Source organism: Lepus europaeus, chromosome 10 (genome assembly GCF_033115175.1).
Source record: "Lepus europaeus isolate LE1 chromosome 10, mLepTim1.pri, whole genome shotgun sequence".
Lineage (NCBI taxonomy): Eukaryota > Metazoa > Chordata > Mammalia > Lagomorpha > Leporidae > Lepus > Lepus europaeus.
Window position 1 is genome coordinate 103,442,995 of NC_084836.1, and position 21,487 is coordinate 103,464,481.

The 21,487-nt window shown below is 44.1% G+C and overlaps 1 protein-coding gene across 1 annotated transcript in view; it reads left to right on the forward strand.

Moving 5' to 3' along the window:
* The window catches only part of PHF20 (PHD finger protein 20), a 138,227-nt gene that overhangs the window by 92,739 nt on the left and 24,001 nt on the right, over window positions 1-21,487 (forward strand). The window contains exons 10-13 of the mRNA XM_062204130.1: window positions 14,181-14,459; window positions 17,739-17,837; window positions 18,429-18,593; window positions 19,030-19,208. Of these exons, the coding sequence (XP_062060114.1) occupies window positions 14,181-14,459; window positions 17,739-17,837; window positions 18,429-18,593; window positions 19,030-19,208 (722 nt within the window). The remainder of the gene's footprint in view (window positions 1-14,180; window positions 14,460-17,738; window positions 17,838-18,428; window positions 18,594-19,029; window positions 19,209-21,487) is intronic.

A 21,487-nucleotide genomic window follows, 5' to 3' on the forward strand; every position in this document is an offset into this window, starting at 1 on the left:
AATCATCACTGCTGTCTTGTGGGGCCTTCGTTAGCGGGAAGCTGGGATCAGGAGGTGTGGCTGAGTATCGAACACAGGCACTCTCATCTGGCACCCAGGCATCCTGATGGGTGGAGTAACCCTTAGGTCAGATGCCTACCCCCAAGTTCTTTTATGACTGAACAAGATAGGAAAGGTAGGATGGAATTGTCTTCTTGCAGTTAAATCTTTCCAGGTGAGAGGAAATGTTGAACACGTGTTTGCAGAGGCTCTGAGTCTACATCTTTCCTTGGTCACTTCAAAGTGTCCTGTGCACCTGCTCAGTAACAGGCATTATTCAGACTCAGTGCCTGACTGAAGACCCTGTTATTTGGGGAACTTTACCAAGCTGAGTCTTGATGGATGACTTGCTTTGCCCAGTGAGTAACAGATGGGGCTTGTTACTCCCTGTGAGGGAATACATTTCCTGCTGTGCTGTTGCAGACAGAGAAGTAGTTACCAATCTACTTGTGAATATTATCAGTCCTGAAATCTATAGTTCTAATACTCCTTTGTATTAAATGTAACCTAATCTTATATGTAACAATATAAGATTTGAATTCTTTGCCTTTCTTCTAGGAAGGCAAATTCCAAATAGTAAAAGTAACGTAATTGCAAACAGAAAATTTTACCTTGTCAAACAGTTTAAAAAAAAAAAAAAAAAAACTACTTGAATGTCATTAATGAGATTGTTTATACCTTAGTAACTATTTGTCTACAGCACTGCAGAGACAGGATTGGAAGCCAGGCACTCTGACAGGATGCTAGCATTCCAAGCAACATCTTTACCTCTATGCCACATAGCACCCTCTATTTACTTTTATTTATTTGAAAGAGAGACTGAGAGGAATCTTTCATCGGCTGGTTCACTCCCAGCATGCCCACAGCAGCCGGTGTTGCGTCAGGCTGCAGCCAGAAGCCTGAAACTCCATCTGGATCGCCTTCATTGCGTGGCAGAGACTCAAGTACTTGAGCCATTATGACGCCTTAGCAGGAAGCTGGAACTGAAAGCAGATCCGACATTCCGAGCCAGAGCCCCCAGTGTGGGATGCGTGCTTCCAAAGAAGCATCCTAACCGCTGTGTGCTCGCCCCACCCACCTATACTTTAAAGAAGTCTTAAAATTTGAATGTATTTCAGAGTTATAAAAGAATAGTGTAAAGAATATATCTTGAACCAGTTTCCCCAAATGTTTGCAATTTACTATATTTGTTTTATTATTCCCTTTAATCTTTTAAGGTATTCCTAAAAACAAGGATGTCCTCCTGTGTTACCACCATGAAATATCTGAAATCAGGACTTTCTTCAGATGTCACCAGGGATTTATTTAGTTACTGCCTTTCACTTACGACAATGTTCTTGTCTTCATTTAGTATATTATTTGAGTAACTTTTGTATATTCATAAATTTGAAAACAATTTCAGACAAGTACAAGAATAATCCAACTAACATTCTTGTCTCCCACAGCCCAGAAATATTAGTATTTGGTTATGAGTGCCTCAGGTCCCTACACTGGCCTGCACGGCCCTGCTGCTTCTGGCCACCTGTTGTCTCTCCTTCCTGCTGACTCTACTGTAGCCACGTGGCCGCCTTGCTATCCTGTAAGCCCAGCAGGTACATTGCTCCCTCAGGGCCTTTATTCAGCACACTTTTATTGAATACTTTTTTATTCTCAGCCAGAGCAGTCAGATCCACCGGAAGTGTTTTTATGTCAGTACAACTGTGGGTGATACGTCCTCATTAGGTCATTCCTCCAGTAATGACTTGAGCATTTCCTATATGCCAGGACTCTGAAGGGGAGAGGAAAGAGTTGGAAGGTATAGTAGGAAAATATACAAAGATGAGTAACTTATGATCTCTTTGATCTCAGGGAGGTACTTCCTTTAAAGAATGTTCTGAGTCCTTCCAGTTAATAAATGGTGAATAGCACTTTTGGTTGATGATTGCCTAGCTTAATTATTTCTACCATGACATTGCAATTCTTTCTTCAAACAAAGTTTCAAATATGTCCAATTTTTTCTTTTTTTTTTTTTTTAAGATTTATTATTTATTTGAAAGGGAGAATTTCAGGGAGAGAGAGAGAGAGAGAAAGACAGAGACAGAGAGAAAGAGAAAGATTGACCATCTGCTGATTCACTTTCCAAATGGCTGTAACAGTCTGGACTGGGCCTGGCTGAACCCAGGAGCCTGAAGTTCTATCCGTGTCTTCCATATGGGCAGCAGGGGCCCAAGTACTTGGAGCCATTTTCCTCTGCTTTCCCAGGTGCATTAGCAGGGACCTGTATTGGAAGAAGAGAAGCCAGGATTTGAGCTGGCACTAATAAGGGGATACTGTTGGTGTAGGTGGCAGCTTGACCTGCTGCTTTACTACAATGCTGGTCCTTGTCTTATATTTTTCATGTAGTGATTCTGTTTTTAAGATTTGTTTTGGCTATGAGAATTTGAAAAGATCTACATATGATTAGATAAAGCGTCTATTTTCAAAACTATTATAGAAAAATGTTTTAATGTTTTCTAAAATATTCAAACTTATATAAGTTACTCATTAATTTTCTTTTCTGAAAAATATGTAATATGGCATGAATCTTCAGATCTTTCCGGAATCTCTGGGTTTAGTATGGTCATCAATTTCAAGTCAGAAAGAAAAAGAAATGAAAGATTTTGGGTAAAGTTGACTTTTAAATGAAATTTTATTTTTCAGCATAAAAATATTAAATACTAATTTTTAAAAAAGATTTATTTAGTTGAGAGGCAGAGTTACAGACAGAGAGAGGGAGAGACAGAGAGGTCTTACATCTGCTAGTTCACTCTTCAAATGGGTGCAATGGCGGGAGCTAGGCCAATCCAAAGCCAGGAGCCAGGAACTTCTGGGTCTCCCACATAGGTACAGGGGCCCAAGCACTTGGGCCATCTTCTGCTTTCCCAGACTATCAGCAGGGAGCTGGATTGGAAGTGCAGCAGCCCATATTGGATACTGGTGCCGCAGGCAAGTGCTTATTAACCTATTAGCCATAGCGCCGGCCTCAGATGCTAATTTTTGATGAGTTTTTACAGCTCCTTTTTGAATTAATGCAGATAGAAATTATTTTATACAAAATTTAAGAAATTATTTTATACAGAATCCTTTTGTCTTTTTTGCTGTAACTTTCACAGCTAATGTATGCTAAGAAAAATTAAAACAAATTAAAAGTAAAAAATTTTCCTTTATCTCGCTTCCTTCTCTTTCTAGGGCCTCTGTACAATTTGGTGTGTGGTTCCATCCTTCCAGATGCAACCTCTGCATATAAAACACACATACGCATGTACACATAAAACTTGCTAGAAACACAGGAATCAAATTATATTTAGTGCCTTGGCATTTACGTATATGGTATTTTTCCACATCAGTTACTGTCTTCTTTACAATTATGTATAATTTTGTTTTATCATATGACTATTCCATATTTTATTTTCTGGACCCTGCTGACGTTATTTAATTATTTAGATTACTTCTGACATTTCATTATGGGGATACTAGAAAAAGTTAATGGAAAATGGAATTAAAAATTGAGTTTATTTGGCACCATAAAACTTTGAAATCTATTTGTAGTTTCTTCATAATACTCATTTTCCTTGAATATTTTGAGGACCCTTCATAGTCTCAGAATTTTTGTGTATCAAAAATAAACTTTTAAAATTCTGTTTTTCATAAACTTTTTGAGGTACCCTTGTGTTCTCCCTGTTTTGTAGACAAAGGATCTAATACTTGTCAAGAAGGAGTGACTTAGAGTCCGTACTTCTTACTGATTGGTAATGCAGCCTGCAGCTCCTGTCTTCCCCTCAGGACCTAATTTCATCTGGTCAGATGCTGGATGTTGTACCGATAAAGTGAAGAGGGCCCTTGCCTTTAGGGACGTTGCGCAGGGTGGGACGTAGAACTGCTCCGCTCCCAGGGCAGAGAGAGCACCTTGATACGTGGCTGGATTTGACGAGCAGTGTGTGGTACAAGTGGTGTTAGTGCTCCAGGATTAGATGGTGCCTCTGGAATCCTGTAGTTGAGAAGGAAATCTGTGGATCTGGAAGCTTGATGGTGTTCCTGGGGTTTAGTGGTGAGTACAGGACAACCCAGAAAGATTGCTGGGGGAGAGGGAGCTTGTTGAAAACTCATTGACCAGGAATGTATTACGTAAGTAAGCAGGAAATAGGGCGGAATCAACATAGAAACATCCAGCGAGGCCTCTGGAGGCCTGGATGCTGCGTCAGTCACTGGTTAGTGTTTGCTGTCCTTAGCAGATGCCACAGCCTTGGCATTTCTGAACTGCGATGCAGTCGCTATCTGAGAAATTGACGTGAAGGAGGCCTGTAGGCCAGGAGGAGGCTGCTTGCTGCTCCACACCCAGCTCTGGTGTTTGGGGCAGTTCTGCCATCTTGTGGCATAAATGCTCAGTGATTTTTGTGGAGGCCAGGGCGGAGATGTGCCTTGAAGGGTTCACCAGCACTGTGTGTTGGCAGATTGCTCTCCTTCCACTTAGCCATTCTTTGGCTTTCAGGTATTTTTCCTGCATGCATATATGTAGTATTTTTTTTTAAGTATTTATTTATTTACCTGATAGGCAGATTCAGGAAGAGGCAGAAAGAGAGAGAGATCTTCCATCTGCTTGTTCACTCCCACTCCTCAAATGACCACAACAGCCAAGGGCTGGCCAAGCTGAACTCAGGATCCCAGAACTCCATCCAGGTCTCCTACATGGGTTGCAGGCACCCAGGTTCTTGGGCCGCCTTGCTGCTTTCCCACGTGCATTAGTAGTGAGTTGGATCAGAAGCAGACAGCTGTAACTTGCACTGATACTTCCACATTGGATGCTGGGGTCGCAAGGTGGCATCTCAACCATCTGCCCACAATGTTGGCTCCTGTAATATCTTTTCTTTAACCTGTTCTCACAAGAAATTTATTTATATGGTATATACTGGCAACTTCCTGTTGTCTCGAGATTATCCATATCAGTAAATACAGAGCTAGCTCATTCTTTGTAATGGCTGTTTAAACTTACGGAATGCAGACTTGCCGTGATTTGTTTAATTGCTCCTCCACTTATGGACATTTTTACCTTTTTTTTTTTTTTTAAAGATTTATTTATTTTATTTGAAAGTCAGAGTTACACAGAGAGAGGAGAGGTAGAGAGAGAGAGAGAGAGGTCTTCCATCTGATGGTTTACTCCCCACTTGGCTGCAACGGCCGGAACTAGGCCGATATGAAGCCAGGAGCTTCTTCTGTGTCTCCCATGCAGGTGCAGGGGCCCAAGAACTTGGGCCATCTTCTACTGCTGTCCCAGGCCATAGCTGGGAGCTGGATGGGAAGTGGAGTAGCCAGGTCTTGAACCGGTGCCCATATGAGATGCTGGCATTTCAGGCCAGGGCGTTAACACGCTGCGCCACAGTGCTAGCCCCTGGCTGTCGATTTTTGTATTTTAAATATCTGAATGACCTTTCTGTGAATAGGTTTTCCCCCATTATCTCAGGGAGATATGTACCAAGATCATTACTAGATGCCTGCAGCCACAGATGGTGCCAAAACCTGTGTTTACTGTTTTTTTTCTATACGTATACAACTATGTTAGTTTGATTTCCAGATTAGTCACAGTAAGAGATGAATGATTACAACTTACTGTGGATCTGAGCAGCCTCAGCATATGATTGTTTTTCTTTCCATGTTAAGTTAGGAACCTTCACCTTTTCACTTAAAGCATTTTATATCTTCTCTTTGACATATCTGAATTGCAGCCATCGCTGCTCTTGGGCTTTGGGACCATTAGTGAATAAAATAAGGTTTACTTGAACGCAAGCGCTTTGGTACTGTGACAGTTGATCTGGTAACTGCAGCAGCTACTGACTAATGAGCAGGTGGTGTTTAGTGTGGATAGACCACACAGGGAACAGAGTCAGCTCCCGATGGGCAGGGTGCTGTGAAGTTCATGCTACTGAGGAGGGCATAAAACTGAAAACAGTGATTTTTTATTTCTGGGATTTTCCATTTAATATTTCCAGACTTCTGTAAAACCGTGGAAAATGAAACCACAGATAAGGAAGGGACCGCTGTGTTTCAGTCTGTTCATGTTTCCTGTTGATTGCTTTTTATTTCTTCAAAGCTGAGGAAATTATTCTTTCAGAGACCTGAAAAATATTTATTACAGTATTTGAAGTTAGTGTCAAAAAGATATTAAGATACCTAGCTGCATAGTTTCAGTGCCCAGAAGAATAATCACTGTTTGGGGGTTTGGTGCTGAGAGAACACTGGACAGTGAGAAGTGGCTCTTACCTCTGACTAGAGAAGTGACAGGTCAGAGGATCCACGAACAGATGCTGATGCTGATGATGAAGTGCTGCAGGTAGTCATTTGTGCCAGGAGTCGGTGGCATGTGGCCCTGAGATCCAGGGCCATGTGGACGTCTCCCTGCACGTGGAGTGAGCAAATCTTCTTGGAAGTGAAGACTTGGCCAAGCCAAGGAGGAATGGCTCAGAGCACGCATAGAAGTCAACCTTGAGAGCATGGACCAGTGGCCCAGCAGTTGGGGGCAGGAGCTGAGACCTCACTGTCGATAGCAGGAGAGATGGGTTTAGAAAGCAAGATGGCTTAGATTGACATGGGCGTTAAGTGAGGACAGACGGAGCACTGCCAACCAGATTGGATATCCCCATCCTAGTCGTCATTGTGAGGTTTCTGAGGTGCTGGCAGTGCATATACCAAAATATTAAATGGATTACTTAATTCTACACCAAGTTTTTTAAAAAAAACTAGTTTAGAAATAATTTAAAGCTGCCTGTTATAATATTAAAATAATGTGTTTTATTAAAGGAAAAGCATTGTTCAAGTATATAGAAAATATGAGGGCTGCTGATCCTACTCTATATTTATAATCTGTTGCTGGTAACAATATTAACCCCACCTTGGCGGCTTAAAACAGCATTTATTGGCCAGCGCCGTAGCTTAACAGGCTAATCCTCCGCCTTGCGGCGCCGGCACACCGGGTTCTAGTCCCGGTTGGGGCACCGGATTCTGTCCCGGTTGCCCCTCTTCCAGGCCAGCTCTCTGCTGTGGCTCGGGAAGGCAGTGGAGGATGGCCCAAGTGCTTGGGCCCTGCACCCGCATGGGAGACCAGGAGAAGCACCTGGCTTCTGGCTTCGGATCAGCGAGATGCGCCGGCCACGGCGGCCATTGGAGGGTGAACCAACGGCAAAAAGGAAGACCTTCCTCTCTGTTTCTCTCTCTCACTATCCACTCTGCCTGTCAAAAAAAAAAAAAAAAAAAAAAAAAAAAGCATTTATTTCCTGCAGTTTCTGTGGATGAGGGGTTCAAGCAGAGCTCAGCTGCCTTCTCTCTGAGCTTGGGATCCATCAGTTGGCCTGAGCCACATTCTCATCTGAAGCAACTGGTGAGGGATCCAGGCTCGTGGTTGTTAGCAGCATCCAGTTCCTTTTAGATTGTCAGGCTGAGGGCCTTGGTTTGTTGCTGGCATTTTTGGTTCTTGCTTCATGGGCCTCTCCTAGAGTAGCTCCTGACATAGAAACTTGTCTCATTAAACCAGCAAAGGAGAATGTCTACTAAGAAGACAGATGTTACAGTCTTAGGTAATAGAACCGCAACAGTGACATACTAGTGCTGCAGGCAACAGCTTAACCTACTGTGCCACAAAATTGGTCCCTAGTGCCTGGAGAGCACTGTGAAGGGGCCATCACCTCCAACACCAGCATCCCGTGTAGGTGCTGGTTTGAGTCCCAGCTGCTATACTTCCAATCCAGCTCACTGCTAATGCACCCGAGAAAGCAGAAGATGGCCAGGAGACCTGAAAGCAGCTCCTGGTTTCTGGCTTCAGCCTATCCCAGCCCCAGCCATTGCAGCCATTTCGGGGGGTGAATCTCCAGGCACTAGGGACCAATTTTGTGCAGATTTTCTGTCTTCTGTCTCCTAGTAGCTGGTGACATGCTCACATAGACCATAATATCCCAAGAGTGGATGGTGTCGCTTAGCTGAGGCCATCTCGTCCTCCTCTTGGAATATACACACTGTGTGTAAGACTTGGGATTTGGCAACCAAACTCCTGGTTCCTTGTCCGTGCTTCCATCACAAGGGTTTTTATACTGGTTTTGTTTTGTTTTTGGTGGATTAACATGTTATACCACAACACCAACCCCTTGAGTTTTACTTAGTGTAGTTACCTGTGTGTGTGTTCTACTTCTTCCTTTTAAATACAGAACATTTTTGCTGGTTGCATCATTTTATTTTTCTATTGTGTTTTATTAATTATTATTGCTAGTTCATTGTTTGATCAATAAAGTGAAGCAGTTAGATTTTAGAATTTTGCAGGCGAACTAGATTTTCAGCCCATCAGTTAAGATGCCTGTTTTGAGGGCAAGTGTTGTGGCACCGCAGTTAAGTTGCCACTTGAGACTCTGCATCCCACATCAGAGTGCCTCATTTGAGTTTGGAAACCTCTGCTTCTGATACAGCTGCCTGCTACGGAGAGAGCAGAGGATGTGGAGTGTTCAAGTGCTTGGAGTTCTGGTCTCCTGACCTGGGCCTGACCTGGGCCTGGTCCAGCCATGACTGCCATGGGCATTTAGGGAGTGAACCAATGGATAGAACAATCTCTTTTTTTTTTTTTCCCCCTCTCTGTCTTTGTGTCACTTGCTTTTCAAATAGATGAATAAAAATAAAGTATTTAAAATTGTCATTTCAAAAGAAAAAAACAGGGGTGCCTGTGTCCTGCATTGGAATATCTAGGTTTGATCCTGGCTCTCACTCCCAACTCCAGCTTCCTGCTGATAAAGAACCTATAAAGCAGCTGTAGTGTAATTGGCTCTGGCCACCTCTGTGGGAAACCTGGATTGACTTCCTGCTTTCCAGTTTCAGCCTGGCCCAGGCATGGCTGTTGTTAGCGTTTGGGGAATGAATGCGTAGGTGGGAACTTTGTCTCTCTGCCTCTCCAATAAATAAATAATAAATATACAAATAAAATGATTTTATAAGTTATGCCACTGATAAACTACCCCTGGCTAGGATTATGAATAACTTTGTCTTAAGTATAATAACTGAGATGAGTGACAGTGATGACAACTAACGCTGAGTGACCTGTTGCAGTAATGGATCTTCTGGAGTGGGGATTCAGCCTGGTGTTAAGATGCCTGAGTCCTCCACTGGAGTACTTGGGTTTGATTCCTGGCGCTGGTGCCAACTTCCTGCTATTGTAAATCCTGGGGGGCAGTGGAGGTCACCTAAGTGTTTGGGCTCCTGCTACCCACATGGGAAACCTTGATTGAGTTCCCAGCTCCTAAGTTTGCTTCTGGCCTAGGGGATGTTGTAGGTATTTGAGTGAGTCGGCAGAAGGGAGCTCATACTGTCTCCTTCTGCTTCCCAAATTGGGGGGTAGGAGGTGGGGGACAACACTTCAATCTATTTTAAAAACAGTCAGTAGTGGGCTTTCTCTTGTGCCTCATGGAAATGCACTTTTGTTCAGGAAGTTTCTTATTCCACTTCATGATGAGAAGCATTCTCAGGAGAGGCCAACTCCCTTGTTTGCTGTAGACGTACACTAAGGGAAGTACTGCAAAAGAAGTAAAAAATGACCCCATTTCAAGATTTTTAGAATAAGGAATGAACAGACCCAGCTGTTAGATAAATATAAATAAACAAGTACTACAAGATGTGTTTCCTATGAACTACTTAAGGGAATTCAGAGGAGACAGAATTGAGTATTTTCTGCTGAAACACCAAGGAAAAAACATTGTGCAGAAGGCGGCAGTTGAAGGATGAGTAGGGCTTGGTGTGCCTGTGGGCGGGGCCTGCAAAATAAGGGCCCGTGCGGCCTGGACTGGCTGACCTAGCACACACCTCCTCTAAGGCTGCAGTGTGGCAAAAGTTAGGATGAAATTGTTAAGTCTGGAAATCACAATTTTTCATTTCCTTAAAAATTTGGTAGATTTGAACATATTCCAGTGTGTAAAACCTTCAAGCCAAAAGGGTGTATTTACTTGTACATCTTTTTTCCTGTTGTTTTAATTTAACACATGCTACATATGTTCTCATGAAAAAGTCAAACATTTTATTCCTATACAATTTTTATCTGCTTGTTGATTTATAGTTCTATAGTTATGGTGGATTGTATAGCTTACTAGATTTTGTCACTGGCTGTTTGCTGTCTATCTGACCCCATTGCTTGTGTGGATTGCTTTTCCATCCTTGATTGGTGGCTTCCCAATAGGCCATAATCACAATGGTTGCCTATGAGTAAGTTGTACTCCACTGCATTGAGTTTATGGGGAAAATTTACTTCCTGAACTTCTATTACTGAAAATTTATTATGCTCCAGTCTTTCTTTTGATACATGTTCCTTTAGACAAAACCCAGCGTGTCTCACTTTTTCTTATGAGTGTTGCTTTCTTGAAAAGAACTCTTGCTTTGGCCAGGGACTTTGTGACAGTGGCACCTGGTAGTGACTTTGTGCATGGGGAATTGTTTCTCTGCTTATCAGAGCCTCTTTGGTCCTTGAGCCATCTCTCAGAGGGAGCTGACCCACCAGGGTGCCAAGCTTGCTTTCCTTTGGAGGTCCTGTTACACCTACCTTTGCTTAGCTGGAAGGCAGAGCAACAGAGAAAGAAAGATCTTCCATTTGCTGGCACTTCCCAAATGGGTCAGGCTGAAGCCAGGAGCCAGGAACTGCATATATCCGGGACTCCCACAAGGGAGGCTGGTGCCCAAGTACTTGTGTTATCTTGTATTACTTTCCCAGGCGCAATAGCAGGAAGCTAGATCAGAAGTGCAGCAACCAGAACTCAAATCAGCACTCCAATATGGGATGTAAACAGCAACTTAACCCTCTGTGCCACAGTGCTATCCCCCTGGAGAGGAATTTTTTTAAGATGTATTTTTATTATTTATTTGAAAGAGTTACACAGAGAGAGAAGGAGAGGCAGAAAGAGAGAGAGTGCGCGCGTGCTTCCATTCACTGGTTCACTCCCCAATTGGCTGCAACGGCCGGAGCTGGGCTGATCCAAAGCCAGGAGCCAGGCGCTTTTCCAGGTCTCCCGCGGGGGCAGGGATCCAAGGACTTGGGCCATCTTCTACTGCTTTCCCAGGCCATAGCAGAGAGCTGGATCGGAAGAGGAGCAGCCGGGACTTGAACCAGTGTTCATATGGGATGCTGGCACTGCAGGCAGCAGCTTTACCTGCTATGCCACAGCACAGTCTCTGTGCCCTTGTGTGATGCCTGTGTTGCCTTTACCAGCTGTGCCACAGCACTAGTCCCTGATCCCCTGTTTTGTGCCAGGTACATCTGTTATCTATAGCCCTCTCTCTGACTTTTTGAAATAGTTGATACTCTTTGCTCTTGTAGATAAGAAGCTGGATAATCAGACTAGTTTGCACAGCTTATTTATCCTACTAATGGCGGGGGGGAGGCAGGATTGAAATATAGCAATCACTGCTATACCATACTGCCTCTGGCATGAATAAGCAACAAAGCCAGGACGCTGGAAACTTCTGCTGGTTTGCTTGTGTGCAGGTTAATTCTTGAAAGGCTGTTCATGGATCGCATTTGTGAAGTCTGAAATGAAACTGTATAGTAATAATAACCACTGTTGGCCACTTAATTCTGTGTGACTTTTCTAGGATCTTTGCAAGTAATGCATTTAATTCTCACAACTCAGTGAAGTGGTTGCCACTATTACCTCTCCCATGCAGGTGGGATTAGTGGAGGAGCCAGATTTGAAACAGGCTGTCCTGCTGCAGAACCCATGCTTTTAGCCACTGTGCTGTTTGCCTTGGGTGTTTGAACACAAGGGGCAAAGTTTTAAGTAGAGAGGATGGTAATTCTTCTTGGAATTGGTTCAAATCTCTCATTACTTCTAACCCTCAAATTGTGTAAATGCAGAGTTGTTTGTATTTTGTTATTCTGCCTTTCATTATGAGCAGGTTTGTCACAAAGCAAGTCCTGGGGTAAGCCCAGGGATGGCCAGTTCACTGTAACTGGACTTGACCACTGTTGCCCTCAGATAGTGATGGGCTTGTTGATGCACTTTGACTTTCGACCTTCACTTTGTTCACTCAGTGGTAATTGGGGTTATCTGCAATGCTTTTTGAACTAATATCTGTCACAGAAAATGATTTATTAGGTTGAACCATGTAAAATGACCAATATATAACCTTTCTTAGCCTACAAAAATGGCAGGTTTACATGGTATAGCCTAATAACCCCATTAGGAGGAAATTTTAGAGAAACCATTTGTTTTTTCTTTTAAGAAAGAATTTGAAGATACATAGAGGTTTGCAGATCCAGTACTTTTAACATAGTGGGTGAAGCTGCTGCCTGCAGTGCCGGCAATCCCATATGCACAGCGGTTTGAGTCCCGGCTGTTCCACTTCTGATCCAGCTCCCTTCTAATGTGCCTGGAAGGCAGCAGAGGCTGGCCCAGGTACTTGGACCCTTTTGCCCACATGGGAGACTCAGAAGAAGCTCCTGGCTTTTGACTCCTGGCTTTGGATCAGCTCAGCTTCATTTGGAGAGTGAAACAGCAGATGGAAGACTCTTTTTTCTCTCTCTCTCTGTCTGTGTAATTCTGTCTTTCAAATAAATCTCTTTATATATATACATACATATATACATATATGAGGTTTGAATTTTGAGTTTCTTCACTGACATACTTTCCTTCTATTGTTTGTCTAAGAAGTATATATTCCATTGTACTTCATCTTTCCTACACCTAAACTGATTTGGAGACTTAGAATTTTTATCTTTGGTAGAAAGTGATCTTAAGGCATTCTGTTTTAGATGTGTGTATAATTTTTTTAACTCTTAATTTTATTTTGCTTACTTTAAAGGCATAGAAACAGCGAGACAGTCAGATGAGATCTTTTATCCATGGATTCATTCCTCAAATGCTCACACAGCGGGAGCTGGGCTAGACAAAAGCTAGAATCCCAGAACTCAGACTCGGTCTCCTATGTGGGTGGCAGGGACCCAAATGCTTAAGACATAACATGCTGCCTCCCAGGAGGCACATTAGCAGGGAGTTGCAGTGAGGGGTGGAGCTGATGCTTGAACCCAGGTTTTCTGACATGGGATGCGGGCGTTCCATGTGGTATCTTGACCCCTAGCCCTCACCTGCCTTTGTTGTTGTTGTTGTTTAAATTGGCTGTATAACGGCATCGGTCAGATCATCAAGCCTAATTTTGAAATGTAGAGCATTATTTAGGCTGAGTGTTAGAATTTTTTCCTTCTGATCATGAGATAGTACTTGAGAATAATCAAAATATTTATTAAAAGCTCAGTACACTGCATGCTTCTAGTGGAGATTGTATCATTGTATTTAGGAAAAAATTGATTCACTCAACAAAGGTGCATTCAGGAAATTCTTGGGTGACGTTATCTATAGAGAGGAAGCAACTTTAGTTGAAGGTGATTGCCATCAGTGGGATGAAGATGTTGTGAAGGGAGTCTACAAATAACAGTTTCTAGCAAGCACAGGTGACGTCCGTGTGACAGCTTCCCTATTTCTCGTTGGTGTGTGACAGACCATTGCCTCCTGGTTATTTGGTCTGGGTGGGGATCTTCCTGTGTCTCTTTGGACGTGATCACCGCGTCCCCCAAGTCCTCTTCATGCTTTCCGGCTCCGTTCAGTCAGGAGTTTTGTTTTTTCTTGTAGTATCTTGGTCTTCTTGATCAAATAAAGCACATAGTAAGAAAAAAAAGGGGGGGGGGGACATGTTGAAATCTCAAAAGCTTTCTAACAGTCAACATCGTCTTGTGCAAAAAATGCTGTAATACCCCTTAGGTTTTATAAAGAGAGCTGCACAGTGTTCCCTAATTTTGTCCATACAGGCAGGTACCAGGATGTTGGTGATCCCACTCATGAGTAATAAGAACTGGCTCAAGATGCCTCATTTTCTTCCTGTTCTTCTCCTGAGAATGTGCATGGCTGCTTAAAACAGACATGTTCATGTCTCTTTTCTAAAGATGCATTGCCGTTGAGTCTCTGTTACTTTACCTGAAGTTGTATTCATTCTCTCCAAACTGTAATTAATTTTTGATCGTAAAGGCAGTGTGATTGCTATGTTGCCACGTGTTAATATGTGTTTTGTCTTAGCTAGAATAAGCTCAAGGGATCTTTGCTTTTTTTTTTTTTTTTTTTCAGTAACAAATACATTTAAGAAAACTGATGATTCTGTCACATCTAATGTATCAGCTGGTGACCTAAACCACAAGTTTAGATGCAAAGTTGTGGACTGTCTAAAATTTTTCCGCAAAGCCAAGCTGTTGCACTATCACATGAAGTATTTCCATGGAATGGAGAAGTCACCGGAGCCGGAGGAAAGCCCGGGAAAGAGGCATGTGCAAACGAGGGGCTCTGCGGCTTTGGACAAGTGCAGCCAGGAGAACCTGACCAGGAAGAGGGTCTCTGCCAGTTCCCCAAGTAAGTATCTCGTTTCTGCATTGCGTCGTGGAGGGTTCCACTCACTGCTCGGGTCTCAGTACTTAGGTTTCAGAGACAGAGCGGGCATTAGGTTGCTCTGCTCCAGTTGAATCCCACCAAAAGGAAAGTGGTGAGAAGTTCTCAGGAGTAGAATTATGGAGCTGTGGCCTTCCTAGAGGCCTCTGCCTCTTGCTGCCCAAGTCCCCTTGAGAAAGTCATGCAGCCCGAAGGCCTTGATGCTGCAGAATGAGTGGGGACAGTGGGACCGAGCGGGCTCCTTCACTAGGCAGCAGAGCTTGTACTCTGAAGCGCATGGTGCCATCGTCCTGCCCCCAAACCTGTGACGCGTGTTTGCCAGCCAGACAAGAGAACCGAAGGGTGCTGTGGGACTTTGCTAGGTCCAGATGTGGCATTCATCTTGAATGCAGCTGAGGATATTCTCTCTCTCTCTCTCTCTCTCTCTCTCTCTCTCCCTCTCTTTCTCTAACGTTTACTTATTTGTTTGAAACAATTACAAAGAGAGAGACAGAGATTTTCTATCCGCTAGCTCACTACCCAAATGGCCGCAATGGCCAGGGCTGGGCCAGGCTGAAGCCAGGAGCTAGGATCTTTATCTGGGTTTCTCATATGGGTGGCAGGGGCTCAAGCACTTGGCCATCCTCCTCCAATGGGGAGCTGGTTCAGAAGTGGAGCACATGGGACAGGAATGGTTAACCCACTACACTGCAACACCAGCCCCTAAGGGTATTTTCTGATAACACTGTTGATTTTGTATGGGATTCACAATGGAGGTGGTATGGACTACCATAAAGGCTCATTCCATATCATTACTGGAGAATCTTTTCAGAAATTTCTTCTGAAACTTAGAGAAGTTAAAAACCCTGAATTTCTGGGAGGAATTACAGAAGAATTAGTGATTTTCTAATAAACTCTTAAGTTGTCCCAGCTTGTTTTTACCTGTGATTATAATATCACTACATATTTGTGGTTTATGGTTTTTGGTTTATGGCTTTTCTATTAAAGTATATAGGTATTAAGTGGTAAAAGGATCTTATAAGATATCTGGCAGTACAAAATCAAGGTTCTGGCCAGTGGGGAAGGGCTTTGACTCTCAGATAGGTCAGTCCTCAGATATGCTATGAGATGTCATGTGTCAGGGTCATGGTAGAATTTCTTCATCATTTTTCCTGCATTATTCATTAGAAATACAATGTATTTTTAAAATATGAAAAGAAATAGGGGAAACTTTTTATATTTTAACTCTCTCCAAAATACAGTCAATAATGGACCCCATTTGTAACAGTGGTCCCTTCTGATTATATTGCCTCCTGACATTGTAACTTTCTTAGTTTGTTAAGTACACTCTACAGTGTTTGCTCACTGGCAGAATTGTCTAACAGTATGCTTCTCAGAATGCATTCCTAGTGTTAGACCAAGTGTGACTATGGTACCGTCTCAGCGTGCAGCCAGTATGGAAACTGCCAGTGTGCTATTTTACACCCTTTCTACTGAGTCTTTTAAATCCTTAATGAACATCTCTGGTCAGGCTGGCCACATTTCGGGTTCTCAGCGTCTGTGTGTGGCTATTGACCACTGAATGTATTGGACCATGCAGCTGAGGTCCACACAGCTGTGTTACCTCAGCTGCTTTTCCCAGGCTCTAAGCAGAGCTGGGTTAGAAGTGGATCACCCAGGACTCAAACCGGTGCCCAAATGGGATGCCAGCTTCATAGGTGGTAGCTTTACCTGCTACTCCACAATGCTGACCCCTGCTTTTTTTTTTTTAATCCCTATTTTTACAAAATCTATTTATTGGAAAGGCAGAGTGGCTGAAAGAGGAGAGTGCACACGCGAGAGGGCTTCATCCCATGGTTCAGCCCCTAGATGCCTACAGCTGTTAGGGTTGGGCAAGGCCAAAGTCAAGAGCCAGGAACTGCATCTAGGGGTCCTGGGTCATCACCTGCTGCCTTCGCAGGTGCATTGGCAGCTAGTTGGATGGGAAGCAGAGTAGCTGGGATGTGAACCAGCACTGTGATATGGGTTGCCAAAGTCCCAGCCAGCAGGTTAACCTGTTGTGTCACACTACCCATCCCTGCTTTCTGTTCCTAAGATTAGTTGTCATTTTCTGGGACATTTTATAGATAGAATCATGTAGAATACACTAGTTTTGTCTGGCTGCTTTCACTCAACCTACTTAAGAGATTCCCTTATGTTGCTGTATATATTGATGGGTATATTCTTCCCCTGTTAATGCACATTTGGGCAATTTTCAGTTTGAAGTGATGACACATGAAACTTCTTTGTCAGTCCCTATGTAGATATATGTTAAGCTCTCTCCTGGGTAGATCTCTCGAAGTGGGATGGCTAGGTCATAGGATATTCATATGCTTGAGATCTAAAAAATGACATGTGATGAATTACTTGAAATGCCGCAGCTGTATTTGATAACATGGAGAATAAACAGCTAGATATAATAGGGAATTTACTAAATTTGAACACTTGTCTCAGTAGAGTGGTAGGTGGGAGCTTTTTAGAATGGAATTAGGGAAAGTCAAAAGGAGAACTTTGGACAGGGAATATTGATGACTTGAAGAGTTTTGCTCTAAGGAGTAGAGAAATTGACGTCGTATTTGGAAGATGTGAATTGTTCACATAAAAATGATTAATTTTATGTTGTATGAATTATGCCTCAATTAAAAAAAAAATGAAAAAAATTTGAGGTCTGTGCCATATCCCAGGCCAATTAAGTCAACATCTCTGAGAGGGGGCCCTGACATTCAGGTGGTTTTGTTTTGTTTTTGTTTGTTAAGATTTTATTTATCTATTTGACAGGTAGAGTTCAGAAAGAGGGAGAGACAGAGAGAAAGGTCTTCCATCCACTGGTTTGTTCCCCAGACAGCCACAATGACCGGAACTGAGCCAATGCAAAGCCAGGAGCTTCTTCTGGGTCTCTCACGTGGGTGCAGGGGCCTGGCCTAGCCTGTGCTGTTGTAGATATTTGAGAAGTGAACCAATGAATAGTTCTTCTGGCTGTCTCTGCCTTTCAAATAATATAAAAAATAAAATGAATAAAATAAAGGCTAAGTGGTGGAGGAATGGCTCTGCTCTCAGGAGCTCTCAAGGGAAAGGAAGGCGACTTCTCAGGCAGAGCCAGGCCAAGAACCAGCTACCCTGCCTGTCCCAGTTCTTCCCATTGGGTGTGTTTCATTACTTAAGAACCTCCCAGCATTAAAGACAAAACATTAAAATGTCAGCACTTAAACTCATGTTTAATTCTAGCTGTAAAAGACAAGGAAAAGAATAAAGAGAAGAAGTTCAAAGAGTTTGTGAGAGTGAAGCCAAAGAAGAAGAAGAAAAAGAAAAAGAAAGTCAAACCTGGTAACTCTTCCCTTGAGGGTTTCACGTGGGGGCTTCCTCACCATGGGGGGTGGGTGCTGTCTCCTGTGGTGGCCTCTGAGGCTGCTCTGGGGCGAAGCAGGACCAGCAGGCCTTTCCCAGGACTTGCGTGGGCCCTGCGAGGAGGTGCCGCCTGGCATTTATAGAAGCCTCCCACTTCCTGTGCTGGCCAGCATGCTCTGGTGCGGTGCTGTCAACACGAAGACATCCAAGTACGAGAGGATGTGCGGATGAGTGACTGCACTTGCATTCATAGCTCTTAAACATCCCTCTACACCCATCTGAACCTTTCTAGAAAGGATTTGCTCCTTGAAAAGTGTTTGTCTAGCCCCCAAAGAGATGTGCAAGAAAATCTGTTCCATCCTTGAGAGTTAAAGGCCATGTTTTGTTCTCAGTGTGTCTTCTGGCTTACACAAAGGGGACACGGGGTAATAGTGAAAAGGAAGCAGTGGGGATTGAGATGCTCAAGGGTAGCTGCAAATCTAAATCCCTGGAGAGGCCTGTTGGTTGGGAGAGATCGACTCTGTTGCCCTGGTGATGTCTGCAGTGGCTCATTCCTTCCTGTGCTTCCAGAATGCCCCTGCAATGAGGAGATCAGTGACACCTCCCAGGATCCTTCTCCACCCAAGGCATTTGCTGTCACCAGGTGCGGGTCCTCACACAAGCCTGGCGTCCACATGAGCCCTCAGCTTCATGGCTCAGAGTCTGGAAACCACAAAGGGAAAGTGAAAGCATCTGGTAAGGAGGCTCTGATTGTGTTGCGGATCCTTGGCTTAGACCACTGTCTGCCGCAGCAGGTGTGACGTTAACTGATCGGGCCTGTACTGGTTCTGATTCTTTCTCCAGTCTCCCCCTGTCTCCTTTCCCACTGTGTACAGAACTTTACCAGTGTCTCTTGAACAGGCCAACTGGGAGCCAGGGCCTGACAGGGTGGGGTGAGGCTGAGGAGCTAGGGAGACAATGGACAGCTGCTAGCTTGGGCTCCGTTCTTTCAGAGCGCAGTGCGGTGCCACCACGCAGCATGCTTTGGGGGTGGGGGTGGGGGCTGTTACCAGAGGACAGGCCTAAGGAATGAAGGTCCCCATTTCCCAGCCTGTGAAAGCTCATGGAGCTTTACTTTAAATTGTGCAACTGTAATGTACAGTAACGCCTGTTGTTTTCCTCTTCCTCCCAGAGGAGGATAATCTGAGTGAGTCGTCTTCTGAGAGCTTTCTTTGGAGCGATGAGGAGTACGGCCAGGATGTCGATGTGACCACCAACCCGGACGAGGAACTCGATGGGGATGACCGCTACGATTTTGAAGTGGTCCGCTGCATCTGTGAAGTCCAGGAAGAGAATGACTTCATGATTCAGGTAGGTAGCGCTCCCAGGAACAGGTCCCTAGGGGAAGTTTCCAGCCCCGCAGCAGTGACGAGTCACCTCGGAAGCCCCAGAGAATGTGAACAGCAGCAGACTGAGCTTTGTTTTTCCTTTTGGTCCTCAGGATCCCAGGCTGCCCTTAAATAGCCCATAATAGAGTGAAAGAGGACCTGGGGATCCTTGAACCTAAACTTGGGCTCTGTGTGAGCCAGGTGAGACCTGCAGTGGGAAGGACCTTGCCTCTCTTCACACCGTGAGGAGGGGAGCAGCAGGCACTCACCTTTGGGAGTGGCCCAAGCCTCTGTACGGCCTGTGGAAATGGAGGCTGGCTTTATAACATAGTTTCTTGCTCTGTGTTTTCCTGACATGCGTGTCTGTCATCTCTCAATCTGGGAGGAGCCTTTGGAGTGAGTTTGCCCTACCTGCTTGGTGAGACCCTCCCTGGCTAGCACCTGCTGGCCTCTGGCCCCTCTTTTCCTGTTCATTGCAGCTGTTCTGCTTCATCTGGCTGCCTCCAAGGGCTGTTGTAAATACCCCGGGAATTCCTGACAGTTCCCTGGCTGGCCAAGGAATCTGAGTTTTATTTTATTTTATTTTGTTTATTTTTTTTTTTTCAGTAAGTCATGGTTCAATTAGTTAGGTTTCTTTTGGGGTGAATATAAGTATTGTTGGGAAAATAGCCTGGAACTTGGAACCCGGAGAAAGCTGCCAGGCTCAGGAACCTGGAATTCTGTCTTGCGGTCAGTCCACTTTGTCTCCTGCTTCTCCCCACAGCCCATTTCATTCTTTTTCTTTTTGCTACTTGCTTATTTTCTTGTAAAATGATCATTCATGACCCCTCCCCCTCTCCCCGATTTTACATTTTTGTGTTTATGGGACAACTTATGTCAAGTGAGGTTGTGATCTCAATCCCAATCCTGAATTCCTGGGTAAGGTGTAGGTAAGCTGTAGACCAGAGTGGGAAGAGGTTGGTCCTGGGCCAAATGATTCCCCCTGGGTTAGTCATCTGATCTGTTGGTGGGTGGTAGAGTTTGGAAGTGTGGGCAGCCTTGTGTTGTATAAAAACGCTGCCTGGGGCCTGTCTCTGTTACTGTGTGCATGGAAGTAGGGGTTGGAATGGCTACCCCCTTGACCCAGTCTGTTAAGATTATGAGAAAAACACCCCGGCCCTTGGCTTGCTTTCTGTGTTAGAATGTTATTTCCTTGTCCTGCAGTGCTTTGGACATCAATTTTGGAGGTTCACCTATGGGTCTCGATCTAATGCACACTTGGATTTTTGCCTCTTTATCTTTCCATTTGTCTTTTGTATTCAGCAATCCCCTCTGCTTTGAGGGCTTTACCTTTGTTCTTCAAATCTTTGGAAAAATCAGAGAGTGACTAGGTACACTTGCTTTTTCACTTTGTATTTTCCTAGTGCTTTTTAAAAATTTTTACTTTGAAATAATTAGATTCATAGGATGTTGGGAAGAAACATACAGGAAGCCCATGCACTCCTCCTCCACACGCCCTCCTGTGCCAACAGCATACACAAACCGCAGCCCAGTGCCAAAACCAAGAAATTGACATTGGCACAATTAACAGAACTTATTCAGAGTTCGCCAGTTAAATACATGTACTGTGCACATTTGCATGTCAAGCAGCTGTGCAGCCTTTTGTAGTCATTACCACAGTCAAGATACTCAGCTGTTCTGCCAGCACAAAACTCCTTCGTGTTACCCCTCGTTAGCCAGCCATTCTGTCCTTTTTTTTCCCTTACCTCTAAGCCCTGTAAACTACTAACCTGTTTTACATCTTTCTTATTATGTAATTGTACGACTGTTGATTGATGGAATTATGTGGGATGTATCTTTTCAGTGTAATTTTCTTGAGATTGATCCATGGTCTGTGCATCAATAGTTGACTTCTTTTTATTGTCCTGTGGTGTTCCTTGGCATGCATGTAGCTTAGTAATGTTCTCTCTCTCTCTCTCTCTCTCTTTTTTTTTTTTTTTAAGATTGACTTATTTATATTTGAAGGGCAGAAAGAGCATGAGAGAAATCTTCCACCCACTAGTTCAGTGCCCAAAGAGCTGGAATGGCTGGGGCTGGGCCAGACTGAAGCCAGGAGCTAGGAGTTTCCTTCTGGTCTCCCTCGTGGGTCAGGGGCCCAAGGACTTGGGCCATCTGCTGCTGCTCTCCCAGGCGCACCAGCAGGGAGCCAGATTGGAAGTAAAGCAGCCAGGACTGGAACTGGTACCCCTATGGGATGCCAGCATTGCAGATGGAGGCCTAACC